The sequence below is a fragment of the Populus trichocarpa genome, chromosome 1, assembly GCF_000002775.5.
Source record: "Populus trichocarpa isolate Nisqually-1 chromosome 1, P.trichocarpa_v4.1, whole genome shotgun sequence".
Taxonomy (NCBI): Eukaryota; Viridiplantae; Streptophyta; class Magnoliopsida; order Malpighiales; family Salicaceae; genus Populus; species Populus trichocarpa.
In genome coordinates this window covers 34,063,377-34,085,585 of record NC_037285.2, presented here as the reverse complement: position 1 = coordinate 34,085,585, position 22,209 = coordinate 34,063,377, and the positions used below count along the sequence as shown (strand labels likewise).

General features: G+C 33.2%; 3 protein-coding genes and 1 long non-coding RNA gene across 5 annotated transcripts; 3 read left to right on the top strand and 1 right to left on the bottom strand.

Moving 5' to 3' along the window:
- Positions 1–803: 803 nt before the first annotated feature.
- LOC127905669 (uncharacterized) lies at positions 804–4,908 on the bottom strand. The gene is made up of 2 exons (XR_008059964.1): positions 2,935–4,908; positions 804–2,733 (listed from the first exon to the last, which is right to left on the bottom strand). It is a non-coding gene; the product is annotated as an uncharacterized LOC127905669 (long non-coding RNA).
- On the top strand, positions 2,058–8,313 carry LOC7467713 (triacylglycerol lipase 2). The gene is made up of 9 exons (XM_002298579.4): positions 2,058–2,469; positions 2,572–2,682; positions 6,081–6,221; positions 6,556–6,666; positions 6,910–7,050; positions 7,178–7,218; positions 7,311–7,390; positions 7,556–7,651; positions 7,780–8,313. Exons 1-9 carry the CDS (start codon positions 2,296–2,298, stop codon positions 8,100–8,102), a joined length of 1,218 nt encoding a protein of 405 aa, XP_002298615.2. The 5' UTR covers positions 2,058–2,295; the 3' UTR covers positions 8,103–8,313.
- A 529-nt stretch (positions 8,314–8,842) lies between these two features.
- LOC7467714 (mavicyanin) lies at positions 8,843–9,814 on the top strand. Its single transcript, XM_002298580.4, has 2 exons — positions 8,843–9,206; positions 9,283–9,814. The coding sequence occupies exons 1-2, from the start codon at positions 8,942–8,944 to the stop codon at positions 9,627–9,629; spliced, it is 612 nt and encodes a 203-aa protein (XP_002298616.3). The 5' UTR covers positions 8,843–8,941; the 3' UTR covers positions 9,630–9,814.
- Positions 9,815–13,372: 3,558 nt separating this feature from the next.
- LOC7467715 (uridine/cytidine kinase UKL1, chloroplastic) lies at positions 13,373–19,978 on the top strand. Of its 2 annotated transcripts, none has more exons than XM_024597744.2 (14): positions 13,373–13,729; positions 13,821–13,912; positions 14,028–14,097; positions 14,207–14,325; positions 14,912–15,107; positions 15,503–15,582; positions 16,715–16,909; positions 17,633–17,716; positions 17,804–17,864; positions 18,210–18,270; positions 18,489–18,582; positions 18,683–18,755; positions 19,384–19,466; positions 19,577–19,978. In XM_024597744.2, exons 1-14 carry the CDS (start codon positions 13,540–13,542, stop codon positions 19,721–19,723), a joined length of 1,545 nt encoding a protein of 514 aa, XP_024453512.1. In that variant the 5' UTR covers positions 13,373–13,539; the 3' UTR covers positions 19,724–19,978. The 2 variants fall into 2 exon arrangements, with proteins under 2 accessions (XP_024453512.1, XP_002298617.1); XM_002298581.4 differs by having other exon boundaries at positions 13,376–13,729; positions 14,912–15,008.
- Positions 19,979–22,209: the final 2,231 nt, after the last annotated feature.

Here is a 22,209-nt window from a genome sequence, read left to right as displayed (position 1 = left end):
CTATCTGGTTTCGAGTATCCAATAGCTATCCATTATCCACTATTATTTATTAATCAATAAAAAACAAAATAGCTAATATATATGTATGTATATATTTGAAGTATGTATATGTATATTAAATGAAAAAAAATGATAAATATTATTTATATATGTGTGTTTTATATCAATATTAATGTATGTATATATCATATTGCATTAAAAAAATCTAAATATTCTACAAATATATTTATATTATTTAAATATATATTTTGGGTTAGGTTCAGGTGGGTTTCAGGTCGGGTATAACAATATTCATACCCTATCCATTATCCATCGGGTTTAAAAAATACACACTCATTTAGGACGGGTCGAGTTAGTATCAATCAAGATCGGATTAAATTGTCATCCCTAAATACAATACTTAAATAATATTTTTGCTATTGTATCTATTAACCCTTTTTAATGTTTATTTATTTAATCAAGTAGCATCAATTAAGCCTTTTTAATGTTTATCTAACACTTATTATATATCTATTTTGAAAATAATAGAATGTACAATACTTAAAATTATATTTTACTAGTGTATCTATAAGAGTATATTATTATTTTATTCCTATATTTCTAATAAAATAATTATTTAATCCTCATATTAAAAAAAAATGATATCAAGTCTCTATATTTTTATATTTCATTGTAACATGGTCCTTGTGTTGATTTTCCACCACAATAAAATGGTCTTTTTTTTTTTTAACTATCCCTTTGAAAACCAATTTTCCAATCTTAAATACTACATCTAAATTAAAAGTGCATTTAAAAATAATAGCTTAGAAATTTTAAAAAGAAATTAACATTCAACTTTGGTCAATGGCCTAACTTATGCTTTTCAGAAATTGAGGGACCAATTTACAAAATCATAAAAAAATAGGAGTAAATTATAAACTACTCTATGAATTGAGTATTACCGCATCCATATCTTATTATATCTGGATCTCCTAGATATTAACCTGGAAACAATAGAGGACCACCGTAAAGTCACAATGTATTGGACAGCAGTGTGAAACACACAAATAGTCAAAGCCCAACTTTCAGAATGGAATAATATCGATAGCCTGGTGAGCCCAACTTTCCAAGTGAAATGATAGCATAGACAGCAGGGGCTCGTCTTTTGCACATGATCTGTTTCCATCTTTCCCTCAGATCCCTTTTTCCCTTACTGGACACCGCCATCATTTCTTTCTTCTTCTACCCTCGAGGTGGTGTGGTACTGTGTTAGGTAGTTTTCCAATGTACTTCTAATTTGCAGAAATGTCATGGCACATGACATTGACACTATGGAGAAGAAGCCCTGTTACTGATGTATTATATGCATTTGGGTGCTTGAAATGGCATCATCAATTTCTGTATCTTGTATCCCTATCCATTTCCTGCTATATGCTCCTGAGCACTGAGGATAGATCGGGGAAGTATACATGTGTGCAGTATAGATTTTAGCTTTGGAGTATATAGATCAAATTCTTGAATTTAACTGATCTCAAATGTTTTGGATCTAACATATTGGTATATTTGCCAGATATACACTAACTTGAATTTAATTGATTGTTGAGCTCAAATTCTTTCATTTTGCTTTTAAAATTATTTCTATTTATACAAATCTATAACAAAAAAAAAAATGTTTACTTGTCAGCCTGTAAGAACAACAAATGATTTTAATGCATGAACAGATAGCCAAACACACAACTGAAAATGACATTGAGTTGTTCACATGTATGCTATGCACTCTTCACTTTTGATCATGATCAAAGCTTATGAAATTCCCGCCTTCCACACTACATCAAAACAACTTCTAAATTTACGATTTGGCTTTTTCAGAATGCAGAAAACCCCATGAGCTGTCACAAATCTGTATGTGGGACCCTATAATTTTTTTGGTTATATACGTAAAGTAAAACAAAATGCCCTCAAAACCTCTTTTGCTTTCACAGGGCGGTGGAGATATGATCTTTAGGATTAATTTTGTGTTCTATTGGCATATAAATAGTCGATTAATCAGGATATCAAAGCTTGTTCATGATAAGAACTAAGGAGAAAAAAAACCTTGAAGTGTCCCACAACATCTACTCCCTCGTCATGGGATATATATAACGTGAAAAAAGACCTAACTTTATGCCAAAAATCTCACCAGTCAGTTAGGCCCATGAAATGAAACCCCCCATTTTGGAGTGCCTCCTTTTCTTCTCTTATATATATAGCCAAGTTTCCTTCTAACACTCTCCACTCTCACTCATCACATAGCCACCAATCAAAGGCATCTAAGTTATGGCTCTCCAAGCCTTTTGTGTCCTAGTAACCATGATCATGGCTATAGCCCATCAAGCATATGGCTCCAGCCGTGGTTCTGTGGGCCTAGTCAGTGGTTTCATAGATCCACCAATAGTTGGTATATGCTCTACTTCGGTGATAATTCATGGGTACAAATGCCAGGAGATTGATGTAAGAGCTCAAACTTTAGTTTAAGTATTTATTTGGTCAAGCGTGTTAATATGTTATGCAAATGAAAGTGTGCTAATATGGGAATCATGTGGGTGTTTTCAGGTCAAAACTCAAGATGGATTTATACTTAACATGCAGAGAATACCAGAAGGCCGTGCTGGTGGTGGTGACACAAAGAGACAGCCAGTCTTGATACAGCATGGTGTCCTTGTAGTAAGTGCCTTTAAACCAGTCACAAATTTATTTCAGTATGAAAGTGTGTCCCTGCAACATAGATTGGTCTTTTTTCTAGTTATGTCAAAAGGAAAGGAAGAAGAAGATGAAGATGAACAGCATAAAAGGACGAAAAAGATGAAAAGACGAAAAAATATATTATAATGGAAATGAAAAGAGTTTGAATGTGAACATCACTAAAGCTAGCTTAGCTAACTTTAAAAGCTGACAAAAAGAGTTCATCAGTAGTACCAGTCAGTGAGTGCCACAGTGTGCGGTAGCTGGCTAGATGGCTAGAAAATTAAGTTGTTTTCGATCATTCCAAATGAGTGTCATGCGCTCATTTTGTCTGCGAAATACTTCCGAAAGTGGTGATGTCTGAGCTATCTCATGGTTCACGAGCATCGTCAAGTTGAAATAAAGCTAAATTATAAAAAGCCAACAAGGAAGGAATCATCTGCAAAGAATAAGCTTTGTTTACGCACCATAAATCACTGGGTAACTTTTTCCTCCTTTTCTTTTTCCTGTTAAATGGTGGAAAGTGGCACATGCATTTATAACCCATCACCTACCTATCCTATCACCTTGTATCCATTTCAAAAAACATATTCTCATGAGAGCATGGTCAATAATTAAGCATGATTTCCGCTAAATCAGATATTAAGTCAAATTACTAATCATTTTGTTGCTTTTGTTTAGATGGCATATCCTCTAGAAATCACTACCAATAGGCTTAGCCTTTTTTTTTTTTTTTTTTTTTGTGATGTTCCCTCTCCTTCAAGTAATGTGCAAAATATAAGTAGCTAGCTGAGAGTAGGGTCCTCTTCCCAGACAAAATTTCATGTTCGAGCTCCTTTTTTTATGGTAAAAAAAAAAAAGGTAATGTGCAAAATATAAGTCAAAAAGTGGCCATAACTTCTTGAATGGTTATGTAAAAGATGACATGTGCACGCTCGCTAGCATTAATTATAACCTCCCATCTTCTCTTCGCTTTGTGTATGTTGTGAAAGATCAACAGACATGTCAAATAGAGTGGAGAGAGGGGAAAAAACTGGAGCACGAAAACGTTTCACAAGATATGCAAATTATATGTCTGTTTTTATTACAAGTTTTTTTATTTATTCAATGGAAATTCTATTGGATATTCCAGTGTATAACATAGAAATTAATATTCATTAATCAAATTTTGTATTATCCATATCTAAATTCAAAATAACTATTCAATCCCGGTTCGAACTATGAATATTTTACATCTAAACTCAAACCGACAGAATTTTAGGTTTTTATTGAGCATTCATTACTCAAATCTAACCCAAACTTAAAATATGAACTCAAATACTATAAGTTAATTACAACTAGTATATAATTAGTTTGTTATATATGTAATTTTTTAAAATTTTAAAGTTATTTATTTATTTTGGATCGATTCAAGTAAATTAATGTTTATATTTAATTTAAAACCTGATTTTTTATCTTCGAGTTTTATATATTTATTGGATTAAAAAATTTCCTCCTTATTTGGGTGGTATCCTCAAATTGGATGAAATTATTATCTATATATATAATATATAATAGGATAGGATAGTACAATGGTATAGCCGGCCTCTTCTATTATATGATAATAAATAAATTGAAATTCAAATCTACTTTACTAAAACAAAATCCAAAGAATATAGGACTAAACTAAACTATGCGCGTGTGTGTGTTTTACCTCTGGTTAATACCACAGTTATTAAACCCGGACCGGCCCGGCCGGTTGACCCGGGAATCGGCCAACCCGGTGGCTGGACCGGTTCGGGTTAGGAGAAAGACCGGTAAATGCAAAAAACCGGCAAGACCCGGTCGACCCGGCGGGTCGACCCATGACCCGGACAACCCGTGCAAACCCGGACGAGACCCGGCGTTTGTAATGCATAAACTGCCATTTGCGAAATCAAAACTCAATCCATGAACACCAATCAACCTAACATTTAAATCCCGCAAAAAATAACAGATCTGAGTTAAACTCAGGAACAAAACACATAAAACTTAATATAACGACCTCTGCAAGTTACTACTGACTCAGGGGAAGAGCGGGAGAGAGGAGAAGGAGGGAAATGAAGCAAGGAGAGGAAGTGATCGAGCAGTGGTTGCTGAGGACATGGCGATCGCCAGTGAAGGTGAGATCTGATAAAAAGAGCGATTTTTTTTCCTTAGAGAGAGAGAGAGAGAGAGAGAGCTGGGGGGGGGGGGGAGTGAAGATTGAAGAGACTTGAAGAGACAGGGAGTGAAGATTCAAGATTGAAGAGACAGTAATAGTCTAAGTTATGTTTTTATTTCAATCCATTAAAATAATTATTTTAGTTTTTTTATTCAAAAAAAATTATAAATGCATAAAGTTTATTTTACAGTTTATAATAATAAGAAATAAAGTAAACAGAAGATTTTTTTCACTTTTAATGTAAAAAAGTTATATTTTTTAAATATAAAATAAAAAAAGTTTAGTTTAAATACTTCAACTTAAAAAAATAACATAGTATTTTTTTTCGATTTGAAACCCTTACATTACTTTATGTTTGCAAGAAAAAAGTTATGTTTTTTTAATGTGGGATAAAAAACTTTTTTGGTTTAAATACTTCAACTTAAAAGCATAACATAATATCTTTTTAATGTGTGATAAAAAACTTTTTAAAATATTCTTTTAAATTTTATTATTTACAACATGTATAGCATATATTCACATTGATTTTTTTAAAAATTTTTCATATAAAATATTAAATTTTTAATTTTTTTTAATTTTTCCGGATTGACCCGGGTTGACCCGAGTTGACCCATGAAACCCGGAACCCAATCCCTTGACCGGGTCAACCCGGGCCGGGTTTTATAACTATGGCTAATACTCCAGGTAATGAATGAGTTTCTGTTTTTCTAGTTTATTCTATCGTTTATGGGACTGACTCGTTGATCACAAAGTGACATTTAATTTTCCTAGGCGTTCAGATTTTGTGTTGTCTTATCCTTGGTATTCTTACCGAAACATGATGGAAGGTCTCACGAGCCCACAAAACCATGCGTCGTTTCAGGCTCAGAATTCTAGGTCTCCATCTCCCCCTCCTCCTGTGAGGGCCACCTGCAGTTCATGCATGACTCCTTTTGTCTAGATCCTAACGTGGGCTAGGCATTTTCCCAGAAAACACTGAGACAGGCTCCAATATGAGCTCTAATTTTGTCTGCCTGTGGGCTAGGGACTACAACGATGCTAAACATGTCGCTTGTCTTACTTCAGCTTTATTTTTCATGTCAAACTCATAATTAGCACTTGTAAAGACAAGTCATGATACAATATTTTATGCTATAGTTCTAGTTTATGTGACATTATAATGATATTTAGTGCTTGTTTTCAATTTATGGTACTGCAGGATGGAATGACATGGCTTCTGAACCCACCGGAACAAAATTTGCCATTGATTTTAGCTGATAAAGGATTTGATGTATGGATTGCTAATGCTAGAGGCACCAGATATAGCTGTCGACATACCTCCCTTCAACCATATGAACCGGTTCTCTCTCTTTATTCTTAGAATAATCTCTAGTATTTACATCACAAATGTGATAGTACAAGTTGGTAACACTACCAAAGCCTTATGACAAACGAAAAACAGTACTATAATGGAAGTACTTGTACTTTTGTGTTGTAATTGCATGATCCATCCACTATTGTTTGGTCATCTTGTTGCAGCTTAAATAGGTATATATATATGGAAGGCAGCTTCCTACCTTTTGCGACCACATCTTGATCAATATAAATGGCCTAATGTTTTGTTAACAGCACTGTTAAGAGTTTTTGTTTATTATTATTAAGTTTTGTTTTCTGGATCTAATCAATTATGGCAGGGTTTCTGGAATTGGTCATGGGATGAATTGGTGGTCTTTGATCTTCCAGCTGTTTTTGACTATGTGTACAGCCAAACTGGGCAGAAGGCACATTACGTGGGTCATTCCCTGGTATGAATTATGTCATGCAGCACTCAATACATAGATTATCAATTATCTTTTAACACATTGTGCAGTGTTCAAACCAGAGAAATAAATTATTAGTTCCTGCAATAGCAAGTTTTTCGTATGATAATATTTGTCTGAAAAAAACCAGTACGTACACGAACAATTGTTAATTAATGTATCCCAAAACTGATTCCCGTTTCTGGTATATTGTCCCAATGATCTGAAATTAACAGTTCTTCTTGACAGGGAACCTTGATAGCTTTAGCATCCTTCTCAGAAGGTTTACTAGTTGACAAACTGAAATCAGCAGTGTTGTTGAGCCCCATTGCTTACTTGGGCCATATGAACTCTGCACTTGATGTTGCTGCTGCTAAAGCCTTCGTTGAGGTATGTAATAACTAAGGCTGCAGTAGCTATACACACACACAATTCATGGAGCACTCCTCTTTCTAATATTTAACATGAATACACATACCATATAGTCTGAACAAATTTATGTCTCTGCTACCAACAGATCACTACCCTATTCGGTATGGCTGAGTTCAATCCTAAAGGGTAAGAAAAAAGAATTAGAATTCATTATCAGGAAGCAATTTTGTCCAACTTAAAAAGATCTAAAATCCTTCATTTGGTTTTTTTCTTTACAGGGAGCCGGTGACGAACTTTCTCAGAGCTCTTTGTGATTATCCAGGAGTTGATTGCTATGATCTATTGACCTCAATTAGTGGTATAGTTTTGTGTGTTAATTATTGCGGCAGCCAAATAGATAAATGTTGTTTATATTTCCTTCTGCAAAATAACTACCCTACCATAATCTCATGTTGAAAGATAGCATGCATTTCCTTTTTCAATCATATTAACTATATGCATGCTTCATTTCTGTGAATTCAAGGCAAGAACTGTTGCCTCAATGCCTCCACGGTTGATCTCTTCTTGAAGAACGAGCCTCAATCCACATCGACCAAGAACATGGTGCACCTGGCTCAAAGTAAGTTAGTCACCCCTACCTGCCTGATTACTAACTGTAACTAATATGGAGTTAATTATCGTTTATTTTGTTTCAATGAAAACTGCTAAAGTAATCTACGAAATTGTTTTGATGAAATGAACTTGCAGCTGTTCGTGATGGCGTTCTAGCAAAATACAACTATGGAAATCCTGATTTCAATATGATGCACTATGGAGAAGCCAAACCACCGATTTATAACCTCTCCAACATCCCCCATGACCTGCCTATCTTCATCAGCTACGGAGGGCAAGATGCACTATCCGATGTTCGCGACGTTGAGCTCTTACTTGACAGCCTTAAGTTCCATGATGTCGACAAGCTCACAATTCAATACATCAAGGATTACGCACATGCCGATTTCATCATGGGAGTAAATGCCAAGGACATTGTGTATAATCAAGTTGTTTCATTTTTCAACCATCAACACTAATTATTTTTCAAAGAGGTCCTTATAATCTTATATTAATTACTTGGTGATAAATCTTACCATAATTCTAAAGCAGTAATTATCTGCAGGGTGTCATGTTATAAATATATGCGCACGAGCCCATTAGGGCTATGAGCAATGTAAGCTGTCTGTTCAATGAAACTGATTAAACCAAAAACTTAATTTGATTTATATGATACATAGTTTTTAATCATCTTTCATAATTCTACTATGTCATGGCTAATCTCCAATCGAAAAGGAGATAATCAATTAGCAAACTGCCTTGATTTAGCTGTTGAGTACTGGTAAACTGTCAATGTAGATCCTGAAAGTAATTCCCTAATTTGCCATACTCTTTAATTATCACAGAAATCTATAGTCACAAATTAGCTATACACTTGTGGTAATGATTACATACAACCTACCAATTACGTCCTTCCTTGTGTAGGAGACTTTATATATTATATATAATTATTCTGTAATTACATGCATGTGAGCTTCTAGACAAGCCCCCATCACTGAATATGATGACACAAGTTATAGCTTAGTTTCAACGTAAAGCTTTTGTGACCTTTAACCAACTAGATTTTGCTTTAAGGGTAATCCAAATACTGAAACATAATACTTTGATCTTCATAAACATTAAATTTGTCCCTGTTATGTTTCACAATTACACATATGCCTATGCTAGATGTTTTGTATAGCACCAGTCGCCAAGTCTCATTTGCTTGCATCTATAGGGACAATACAGTACATTGTAGCTTTGAATTCTTGTATTCATATAGTGAAAATTACAGATTAAATGTTATCGTAACATAGGAGGGATCAGGAATTGAAAAGCAATGGTAGGGACAGTTGGGATTTCGGTAGGTCTCTCCCACTATATATGTGCACTATCAATACATGAATGTTATTCCAGAAAGCCCAAGAGATTGAAGAGAGTAACAATGGAGTACAGAGTTTGTCTGGTGTTGGTTTTTGTTGCTTTGATCACCAAAGAAGCAATGGCAGCTCAACATGTTGTTGGGGGGAGCCAAGGTTGGGAAGAATCTACAGACTTCAGCTCATGGGCTTCAGGTCAAAAATTCAAGGTTGGAGATCAACTAGGTATGTCTCTTCTTCTATGAACAAACTATACATGTATAATTCCATCACTACATGGTTACTATTTTTCTTTGGATAGTTTTCAAGTACACATCAGGGCTGCACAGCGTGGTTGAACTTGGTGGCGAGAGTGCCTACAAGAGTTGTGGCCTTGGTACTGCGTTAAACTCAATGAATACTGGCAATGATGTTGTGAAACTGAACAAACCTGGAACACGTTACTTCGCCTGTGGTACTTTAGGCCACTGTGGCCAAGGCATGAAAGTGAAGATTACGGTAGAATCCGGGACTGCTCCGTCTACCCCAGAATCACCGTCTTCATCTTCATCTCCCGCAGCTTCCTCTGCATCCGCCATGCACAGTTATTTTGCTACATTTGTTCTTCTCACAGCGTTGGTGGCTACCAGTTTGTTATATATGTTTTGAACATGTATATGTGATGTGAGAGACTCAAGTATTCAACAGTTCCTATCTTTGTCATATATATGATTTTGTATGCTTATTTTTTGTGGGGTTAAATATGTATGGTGTGAAAATTGTTCCTTTTTTTTTTTTTTTTTGAGAGGAATGTATTTTTACTTTTAAAAATAAAGCGATTAATTTGGTATTCATCTGCGGGGTTTTCATTAAGAGTTTCGTAGGTGGAAATGCAATTTCGGTAATTATATTGGTTACTGTTACTGCTTGCTTAAATTGCTAGCCTTTTTGGTTATATTAGAAGGTAAATAAAATGAGAATGATCTTATCTAATTCCTCTTGTTTGTTTGAAAAAAAAAATGTTTTTTTTTTATCGAAACTAATTAATTTTAACTAAACTTTGCCAGGGGTTTTTTTTTTAACTAAACTTTTGCAAGAATAAATTAAGAAAGCTTGAAAGGAATAAAAAACAAAACATATATATATATATATATATATATATATATATATATATATATATATATATAGTATCAACAACCATCATAATTGAAAGATTTCTTAACGACAACTTATTTTATAAATAGAAAAAATAAAAAATATGATAATGTCCCATACAAATTTTTTAAAATTCAAATCAAATTACGCCAGATTTGTCATTGTCCATGGTTGACCGATGAAGTCTCCAAACCTAATTTACCAGAGCTTCGTTTGGTCCTACTATGCTTAAATTAAACAATTTTTGATAACTTTAAAAAATAAAACTAGGGATGGCAATGGGACTAATAGGTTGAATTTCTTGATATTTATAATTTATTTATTATTTATAAAGTAAAAAATTAAAATATTCATTTGGGTATTCAATAGGTATTCATTATCTAGTATTATTTCTTAATAAAAAAAATTAAATAGTTAATATATATATATATATATATATATATATATATGTGTGTGTGTGTGTGTGTGTGTGTGTGTGTGTGTGTGTGTGTTAATTATATATAAATAATAGTTTGAAAAGCATTTAAAAAGTAAGTTGAACCATAAAAATAAACACTCTCTCTCACAATTATTTGTTGATAAGTAGGCCACACATTTATGTTTTTATATATTTAAAATGATAACAATAATATGAAAATTATACTACTAACATGTTTGGTTGAGAATAAATTTTAAACAAGTTTTATATAAATATCATATCAACAAGCATGAAAGATTTCATAAAGAAATCAATCAATGGGTCCAATAAGAAGCAAGTGAAGACATAGTTTAAATATTTTTTTAGTGCTAAAATGAACTCACACACTTCACTATATATACTTTTAAAATGATTAATATATAAACTGATATAGATGATTCTAAGAATTTACCTAGGTTAATCTATCAAAAATAAAATTTTGCATGAATTGGTAGATCATAAAATTGCATCCCGATCCAACGGTTAAATCAAGAGTTATGCTCGATATCGTAAACCTGTTCAGTAGGTGATTTTATGCAAAAATACAAATTTTGTTGTTTAATCCTTAAATAAATCATATCAATTATTCCTCTAAAATCTCTGGGCCACTTTATCATTTTAAAAAATATAATTATTTTATATTTTATATTTCTTTACCATGCTTATTACCATTTCTCGGTAATATTACCATTTTTTTAACCGATATTTGTACTATCACTCTTGCCCTTTTTCTTGGTATTATCTTTTCTTATAGCTTACTATTTATTACCACATTAATTTCTTGGGATTATTTCATCATTTTCCTTATTTGTTTACCCACCAAAATTTGTTACAGGTTTCACTGACATTATGAATTTTAAGCTAAATTCAAAATTTTTATTTTTAACCTTAACAACACTTCTTTATTTATTTATAGAGACCATCCCCTCCATTATATATCACACTTATTATTATTTTCATTATTTATCCATTCATTTTCTTCTCGGGTTTTTGTTACCCATTAAAGTCTTACTATTTGCAATCCTACATTTACAAGAGGTTTACATTTTTGTTGTTCTTTGTGAGAGAGCTTGTGATAGTTCCCTCAGTCTTGTTTTTTTGGCCTCCCTGGCTGCCCTCAGTTCCTCCATGCTCTTGGTTTTTAAAATGAAGAGGGAGCCGAAGTTTCGGAATTTGAATGCTGGAAATCTAGGATTTTGATTTTGATTGCGATTGCTAGAATTTAGGCCTTGAGGAGCTGAAAATCTGGTTTTACTATTGGGATTGAGGAGCTGAAAAGATTTGGTTTTATTATTGGAATTTGAGGTTTAATTACTTTGACCAGTTTGGACTAAATTGAATCAATTGAAAATAATTAGACTTAAAATATGAAATAAATGGGCTAAATCAAATTAATTTAATTCATTTGGACTTAATTGGACTTGACTGAAAATAATATGACTCAAACAAATTTACATAAAAAGTTAATTAGCCCTTGTAATATTTTCTTCTTTTCATTACAGTCCTTAGCTTTTGAAATTTTTAATTTCATTCAATTAGGGTTTTCAATCCTGGATTTTCTTTCAATTCAGTTCCTTAATTGGTTTTTCTAATTTAGCCACTTTTAATTTAGTCCTTGAATTCTAGATTATTAGAATTTCAACTGAATTTGTTTTAAATGTTTTTTTTTTCAATTGCATCTCTAATTGAATCAATTTAAACCTCTAGATTTATTCATTTGTTGCAAATTCATTGTTAGTTTCTAAAATCATGTAATTTTAGCTAATCTAGCTTGCAATTTTGATTTTCTTCTTTATTTAAGCCCTCAAATGATTTTTAACTTGGCTATTTGTGTCGAACTCATCATTGAACTTTCAAATTTCTTTTAATCTTATCCAAATTAAATTAAATTAAGTTATTTTCTCATCAACTGAAACCTCAATCATAACTCAAAAATTCTCAAATTTTATTTTTGTATGCAATACTTAATTATTGGTCAAATTTCAACTCCAAATATGTATTTTTTTTATCTTCTACATTTTTGTGTTTTTATGATTTATTAAAAATAAATAAAAATTGATAAATGATTAAAATTAACTAAATTTATTGAAAAAATATATATTTTTTTAATTTTTTTAAATATACAAAAATAAAGGTAAAAAATAAGGTTAAACAACTTTTATACTAATTTTACTTATACTTTCACAAGAATTATATATTATTTCATGTAACTGAATTTTGTTTATGAATAAGTAATGACATTAAAAATTAAAAATTTCTTTATTGCTTAAAAAAATGGAATATGGAACCCAAAAAATGTTCAAGCCCACCACGCAACAGTATATTCATCTTCTCGCGATGCAACTTCACATTTTTCTCTTTTTTTTGAAAGAAAAAACTTAAAAAGAATCAATTACAGCACTTGCACTCTCCAAATTTATTTTTGCATCCGATACTCAATTATTGGTCAAATTTCAACTCTAAATATATATATTTTTTTATCTTCTAGATTTTTGTGTTTTTTATGATTTGTTAAAAATAAATAAAAACGATAAAATAATTAAAATTAACTAAATTTATTGAAAAAAAAATATTTTTTTGAATTTTGAATTTTTTTAAAATATACAAAAATAGAGATAACAAATGAGATTATAACAAATTTTATACTAATTTTACTTGTACTTTCACAAGAATTATATATTATTTCATGTAACTGATTATTTTTTTTATGAATAAGTAATGACATTAGAAATTAAAATTTTCTTTCTTCCTTAAAAAAATGGAATATGGAACCCAAAATGTTCTGGCCCACTACGCGACAGCATCTTCCTCTTCTCGCAACGCAACTCCTCATTTTTCTCTTTTTTCTGAAAGAAAAAACTAACAAAGAATCAGTTACAGCACTTGCACACCAAACAAAGAGCACATTTCTTCTGTTCGAAACAAGCTCTATAGGCATTCCTGTAGAAAAGTAAAGACTATAAAACGATGCCGGAAGAGACCAATTCCATAGACTACGTAATGGAGAAGGCCTCAGGTCCTCACTTCTCCGGCCTCCGTCTCGACGGTCTTCTCTCTTCTCCTCCTTCCTCCACTGCTTCTCCCTCTCACTGCTCCGCCACCGCCAGCTCTTCAGCCTTGTCCGACTCCAACGCTCCCAATCAACCTTTCGTCATTGGTAAATTTCACTTACTCATAATTTTTTTAATTATTGAGCCATTAATCAGATACTAATATTTTTCATTTTTGGATATTTTATTAATTTGTAGGAGTTTCTGGTGGTACGGCATCGGGCAAGACTACAGTATGTGATATGATCATTCAACAGCTTCATGATCATCGTGTTGTTCTTGTTAATCAGGTTTTCTTCTCTCTCTTTTTTTTAATCATTTTGGATTTGATTTTGTTAAGTCTCAAATTCAATTGTCATTTTAATTTTATTTTAATTTTTATGATTTTTTGTTTTTGAATGTTAGGATTCATTTTATCGTGGTTTGACGCCTGAAGAATCGAAGCGAGTGCATGAGTATAATTTTGATCATCCTGGTAAAATTGACTGATTTATTAAATTTTGTTAGCTCTTTGTTAAATAATTATTTTTGTGGTGGTTAGGACTTAGGAGTGTGAGTAAAGTATGCCGTTGTTGTTGTTGTAGATGCTTTTGATACCGAGCAACTTTTAGACTGTATTCAAAAGCTGAGAGGTGGACAATCTTATCAAGTTCCTATCTATGATTTTAAGAATCATCGCAGAAGTTCGGAGAGCTTCAGGCAGGTACTTCCTTTACTGCATTTTCTGCAGAAGTGACTTTGTTTTCTCGTGATCAGTGTACACATTTTGGATATGGCATGGTAAATGGTGAAATTTTAGGCTAATCATTTAGGGATTTTTATCCTAGTACCCAAGTTGGAATCTCTTCCTTTTAGAGAAGTTGGAGATTGCTGCCTTTGTATAGCTGTCACCATTGGCTTTGATTGAAAGGAAATGTGGTATCACAATTATTTTCTTCTTGCCACAACTCTATGTAGGAAATTACCAACAAAGAGGGTGAATGATGCAGTGATAATATTGGGAGAGTTTGTAAATTTTGACAATATCTAAAAGTCAACCCAGTGCAGTTGGTGCAATTTTTTCCATACATTGAATTCAATGATGTTAAGACCCTATAAACAGTGGCAGAGCTCTAGTCTGTCATGGAAAGTAAGAAGTTGAAATTTAATACTTGAGCGTTTGAATTGTTCTTGCCACTATTTACTCCTTTTTCCTGATTATGTTTCAATCTCTTTGCCTTTATTCTTCTAGAGGGGGTCATTTGCACATGCGAATTCTTTCTAGTTCTTTTTGAAACATTATTTGTCAGGTAAATGCTTCTGATGTGATTATCCTAGAGGGGATTCTGGTTTTCCATGACCAGCGCGTCCGCAACCTGATGAACATGAAAATTTTTGTTGATACAGGTTTGAGTCCTTACCTAGTTGTATTGGAGATTGTGTGGTGCGTGTTTGTGTATGATCAGAAAGTTCATGCCCTACATAAGCACATTAAAGTGCTAACTGGTAAACTGATAGCCAATTACTAAATTGGAAATTTTTTGCCTTTTGATGATTAAAAGTGCAGCACTCTTGAGAAGAATAAGCACTGTAATAATTAGAAATCTGCATATTGGTTCTACTAGTACATTTAGCTTTTAGTTCAACTTAAAATGGAAACAAGTTTGGGGTCAGAATGCCATATGTTTGTGTTATTTTAATCAATAAAGCTGCCTTTAGTGACTTAATATTGTAATCAAACCATGGAAGTCTAGTTGGACATGTTGCATGATAGTCTGCCTTAGAGTTATTTGACTGTCAAATTAAGAAAGATGCAGTTAAAAATGTTTATCTGTTACTACTATATTTTTCTTGCTTTTCCTCTCTTCCCTTTATTAATATTGGTGATGTATTGCTTCTAGATGCTGATGTCAGGCTTGCTCGTAGAATAAGGCGTGACACAGTTGAGAGGGGGAGGGACATAAACTCTGTTCTTGAACAGGTTAGCACTTTATGCTTATATTTTTTCATCAATTAATGAAATATAAAAACGGTCAGCCATGGTTTGAGAGTGATTTTTCACATAAATCATGTTTTATTCCTAATCTAATATTAAATTATGGCATTTCATTGCTAAGTATATTTGCATTAGAGTACATTGCTGAATATCTGTTGATAAAAGCATAACTCAAATTGTTCCTGCTATTCATAGCATCAATTGTTTTATTTTATTTATTTATTGATTTATTATTATTATTATTATTATTATTATTATTATTATTATGTATCTGTGTATGTGATTGCATGCATTAGAGGAGCCTATTTCCTGATTGTGCAAAGACCTAATATAGAAGAAAGTGGCATGCACTCAAATGGATATAATGATTTGTTAAGTATCCATTTTCTTGAACTTGAACCTTTCCCTGTTTTTAAGGACATGTTTCAAACTTGCAACACAAGTTTTTATGTACTGTGACTAATGCCTGCTGGTGGTTTAATTTCAACTAACATGAACATGCAACAGGAGGACTCAGATTAAAGTCTCTAGATGCCACAGTATAGGACTCATTTCATTCATTCTTCTTGGTTGCTACACTATATTGCCTGTTAAGAATGAAATGACTGGAAAATATAGATATGCACATCTTATAAATTGGTGTAGGACTTTGACTTCTAAGATGTGTCTTAATCAAAATGTATTTCAGCAAATGGTATCATGGAAATTGTTTTATCCCATCAATTAGTAACTTAAATGCAAGCACTCAACTGGTGCTGCTGCATATGTCTTTGGAAGAAACCCCCATGTTGAGCCCATATATCAACAAAAGTGGATCTGGACTTCCATATCAATTCATGTGTGTTTGTCTATTGGCTGGAGGTAGAAAACTCTTCTGCTGTACCGCTAAAATTACATGGATCATGAATTATAACTTCAAAAGCCAGGATTAGTAATCAGTTCATTCAAATTGAAGCGAGAATAAAGTCCATTCCAATATTGCTCTTGATTTTCAAGGTTCTCATGCTCTGAATTTTGCAGAACTTTGAGAGTGCAACTCTCAGAGATTTAATCTCTTTAAACTCCTTGTGACATTGATTTTCATGTCACACACTGAAGCATATTGTTGACTTTGCAGTATGCTAAATTTGTGAAGCCTGCTTTTGATGATTTTGTGTTGCCATCAAAGAAGTATGCTGATGTGATCATCCCACGGGGGGGCGACAATCATGTTGCCATTGATTTAATTGTGCAACATATCCACACAAAGTTAGGTCAACATGATCTGTGCAAAATATATCCAAATGTGCATGTTATTCAGTCAACTTTTCAGGTATGTCTTTTGTTATTATGCTCCATGTGTTGATATAATTTTATTTTGTGAAATTAATTTTTGTAGTATATACAGTATTTGCAAGAGAGAGTAAAACTTGCTGTGTGTACTGTATTAGTGGTAATATTTTGTGGTTTATATCTCCAAAACAAACTGATCATATTCAGTGAACTATAATAATCATTCAATTTTACCATAAAAATCAAGTATATAGGTAAATGTAGAAAGAGGCACCGTATGATATTGGAGTTGGAGCATAATAGTTGGAATTATGCAAAAGTCCATGTGAACTAGAATGTCATGTTAGCATGGCTTTTGGTTTTGGGTATTAGACATCAGCAGAGAGTGTATGGAAAAGATATAAACAAAAATCACAGATTAAGTGTTTAATGAGCAAAATCTGAATACCCCTTTGGAAAGATGAGTAAGACTTGAAGTTTGTCTTCTCCTTTCATTTGTACATGTATCTAATCAAGTACCGAAAGAAAGAAGAAGAAACCAAAAAGATCTTGTCTTTTTGTCTGTCAGCACCAATGTGGGAATGGTTCTATTTGCAGTATGATGTCATTGGATAGGAATATGATGTCAATGGATAGCACTACTGTACATAAAGATCTTCCTTAACCTCTGCTGTTACATATGCAATTTGGTTGAATTTGAATATTGTCCAGCTTTGATTCATCCTTTGTTTCAATTTGCTTATGTTAATGAGTCATGTGGCAGATAAGAGGTATGCATACACTGATTCGAGACAAGGAGATATCGAAGCATGATTTTGTATTTTATTCAGACCGACTTATCCGTCTGGTAAAATTTTATCTGTTTCTCCAAAATTCCTCTTGTACCTTTGTTATTGTGATAGAGTGTAATGACTGTTTCTGCTGAGTTTTCAAGGTTGTGGAACATGGTTTGGGCCATCTGCCATTCACCGAGAAGCAAGTAGTGACGCCAACAGGTGTGTTGGGCTAGAATAACTAAAGAAGCGTGGGTCCATACTCCATAATACGTTTCTTTCTTGTGTGTTTTCTTTTCTTTTCTTGCAATTCATTTGTTACTGTCATTAATCTCTTTCCTTTTCAGTTTTCTGTCTTCATATATACTGGTTTTGGTCTGTTGGTGTGTGAGTGATGTGCTTTAGTGGGGAGGCCGGATTATAGTGACATTCTTGGAATAGTTTTTTAAGGCTGAAGGTGTTGAGAGTGTGTTTTCTGTGTTTGAATAGCCGGATGTGAAGATTATATGAATTTACTGGCACAATTCTTCTCCACAACATTGAAAATCTGCTTTTTTTCCACTCCAGGATCTGTTTACACTGGGGTTGACTTTTGCAAGAAATTATGTGGGGTCTCTATTGTCCGAAGGTGAGGTTTAAATCAGTTATTGACTTTGGTAGTTCTAGTCATCTGGCTTTGGCATCTTGCTCCAGGAATGTGTTGACAGACAAGTTGTTATCTTGCAGTGGGAAGCAGTAATTAGTCTAGATACACACTCTTCAGCTTCACGGCCCTGATGCTAGGGTCATGTTGTCTCAATACAGGAATATTTCTGCTAACCAGTATTTCTTGTCTGTCATTTACAGTGGAGAAAGCATGGAAAATGCACTGCGAGCATGTTGCAAAGGAATAAAAATCGGAAAAATTCTCATCCACCGTGATGGAGACAATGGAAAACAGGTAAATATTCTGTTTACCCAATAAGAGATTCCACCTAGTACTTGAGGTTCACATTTTAGTTATCTTTTAACATTCAATTAGCTGTTTCCAACTTATGCAGCTTATATATGAGAAGCTCCCCAAGGATATTTCAGAACGGCATGTCCTGCTTCTAGATCCTGTTCTTGCTACAGGTAATACTTTTCTATTCACTTGAACGTTGGAGTGGTGCCATTCCACTCCTGATTATGATCCCATAATTTTGCCATTCTCTGTTCTGTAGTAAAGTCTCAGGTATGTCTGTTCTTTTAGCATTCTTACCCTTTTCTTACTTTAGTTGGTGCACTTGGTAGTTATCTTCTAACTGCAATTTCCTATTTCATGAGCTTTTTCTTGGCCCCTCATTATTCTGACTTCTCAAATGAATAACGTAGATCCTGTTGGAAATTATTCACTTCATTGGAATCGTATTTCCTGTCCACAGAAAGATTTTACTATAACAAGCTCCTTGTGTACTAACCTGTAGCCATACATTTGCTTACTGTTAGTATAGCTACACCAAATTTGGCCATTTTCCTGCTGAACAATATTTGGAAGGATCCCTTCCTACTGAAATGATTAAGAAATTCTCACATTCATTTAGGAACAATCTTTATTTTTTGTTATTTAGTAGTAGCACTATTAGGATCTTTGCTTGCATTCATATGTGGTATGTCAAAGTTCTGACAAATTATGATTAGATGAATTTGTTGTTTATCCTTGGAAATTTTTCTTAGCTACCTTCTAGATGATTGATTACTATCTCCGATAACTTTCTTGAAGGTAACTCTGCAAACCAAGCGATAGAACTTCTCATACAGAAAGGAGTTCCAGAATCCCACATTATATTCCTAAACCTAATCTCTGTAAGTTACTATCTTTGATAACTTTCTTGAAGGCATATCTATAGTGGTTGCAATGTCTTGTTCTAGCTTAGATTGCCAAAGTTTACTGATATGTTCACTCTGGAATTTAGGCTCCTGAGGGTATCCATTGTGTTTGCAAAAGATTCCCATCCTTGAAAATCGTCACTTCGGAGATTGATGTTGCGTTGAATGAGGAGTTTCGTGTCATACCAGGCATGGGTGAGTTTGGCGACCGGTACTTTGGCACTGATGATTAGTAACAGAGTGACAAACAAGCAGAGGTATGACATATGAGGCACAATTGAATGTTCCTTTCGAGTCGGGACTAATATCAAGATGTATTACGAGACTGGCTAGTCTCGAATTTCTCACATTATGAGTTATATCTTGGACAAAGTAGTTATGTTAAAATGAATATTAATCACATGATTTGCGCTGATTGATAAGATCGCCTCCCCTAAATATTATGAAAGGCTGGTTAATGCAGAGAGTTGGGTATCTTATTTATCTCATATTTTAACCTGTCTGGAACCATTCTCCTTTCTTTTATATTCTTGATGTGTCGAACACTACTCTGTGGTTCATTACAAGAGTCAATATGTACTGTTATCAGCCTTTGATATTTGATAGCTGAGCAGTCTGAAGTGGCACAGAAAAATTAGGAACCAGTCGAGAAAGTAAAAAAGGTAGGCAAATGAAAGATTGCAGCAAGAGAACACCTAACGAAGGGCCAAAAGGAGGGAAAAAGCACAGTTAAAAGTGGAAGACAGATTAAACACTAGAATAAAAAGTTCTAAAGAACTCCAATGAGTCGCATAGCGAAGGTACTACTAACACTATAAAAAAGTCCTAGGAAAAGAAACAAGATCTAAACCAAATCTGTAGAAAAAGAAAAGGAAGACCAAAGAACAGCAATAAAAAAACACAACAGATAACAACCGATAATCAAGTTCCCAAACAAACAGCTAAAGGTTACAGAAAAACAACATAAGATCACAAATAAGAAATCAAAGCCATCGAAGCTTTGTGTTAAATGAGGAAACGATAGCCAAGAACAGCCAGGTAAGGAGATTGAAAGAATTTCATTACATTATAGAGTGTAAACTCAATAACAGTTGCAAATAGTGGGCTCCAACAATGGAAATCACACAAAAACCCATCCCTACTGTCATAACTTATCTAACTTAATAATTTTTTTTACATGTTATATGATTAGTTAATTCATTTTTATTTTAATTATTACTAGTATTCTTAATACATGTGTTGCATGTATATCAATAAATATTTTATAAAATATTAAAATTAGTTATAAATATCTCAGGAGATATCTTGACGAGCTAAAGGTAAAATTAAAAAATAAAGAGTCACCACCTAATTTACGGTAATTAGAAACTTTGATTGATCTTTAAAGTTTTATAGGTAAGGGGCTAGTTATACTAGAGGAAAGATTAAAATAACTCTAAATCATCATATCTAAGATAAGTTGCTTTGTGTTTGTTTTTAATAATATAGTGTCTATCGTGCATACATGTTAAAATCTTATTTAAAAGGGTATGTGTATCTTGGTCATTGAAGTGTAGAACTTTTAAATTTTAAGACAATGATTTAGAACTTGGGCTTGACAACAAAACCTAATCCTCACTTTTTTTAGTATGGGCATTAGGCTCGAAATGAAGCTCCTTGGTTGCATTAACTTTAAAAGAACATAATCTTGGTAGAATTACATTATGCGGTCTACCAAATTGACTTCTAGAAATGGAAGCAAAAGATGACAATTTGTTTGAAGAAAAAGTATTTGTAGCACAACCATTAGGAACGGCCAAGGTTCTAACTGAGAACATGACAGTAAATGTTGATGCCATTTAATATTTAATATGGAATTACTAATGGTGGTGGAATAGGGTTTTGAAGAAAATGGTTTAATGGATATGAAGCGATGGTGGTAGTAGCTGTTGAAGGTGAAAAGAAACTAGGCTAAGCTTTTTCACCTAGGTCATGATTGATGTGTTCATCACTAGAGTAATGTTGTCTTCTTTAAAAAGAATCATTCTCAAAGACTTTCTGCTCTTTTTCTTGATATTGACTTTTTCAGCATCATCCAAAACTAAATTTATATTCTTATCAAACCCAATGATTCGACCTTTAATCCTCAAATCCCTCAGTTAAAAAAGCTGAATTTGAATGTAAGCTTTACTTTGAAGAAACACCATACTCGGGGATGTTTGGTATGAATATTGATTAGTACTTAAAAGTGCATTTTTATCAAGGTTTTATATAATTTTTTTGTACTTGAAGTATCAATAACTCCTTAATTAAATCATGTTTTATAATAACAAGTCTGATACCATAAGATACCTTTAATTTATGGTAAATGTTCATTTTAAATGCAAGCCTATTACATAAATGAAAGGATTGATTGATGAGTTTTTAAGTACTGAAATTGAAAGGACAAAGAGAGGGCCAAACTTAGAAAAGAGATGCTGGTTCAGTCCAAACTGGAACACTGTTCGGTCATCGGGTCATATTTGGAGCTGTAGATCTTGGATTTAGGTCTGCTTTATATGGATGGAAAGCTAAGACATAGGCCTAAAACTTTCATGGGAGTCCAAGATTTAAAAAGGTTGTTTTCAAGTCCAAATTGTAGCAACAACAGAGAAGTCTAAATCTGTCATGCAGCCTAGAGATTGTTCAGTGTTCAGCCCATATCTCGAGTTTTAGAAGTCCAAATGACCTCAATTTTTTT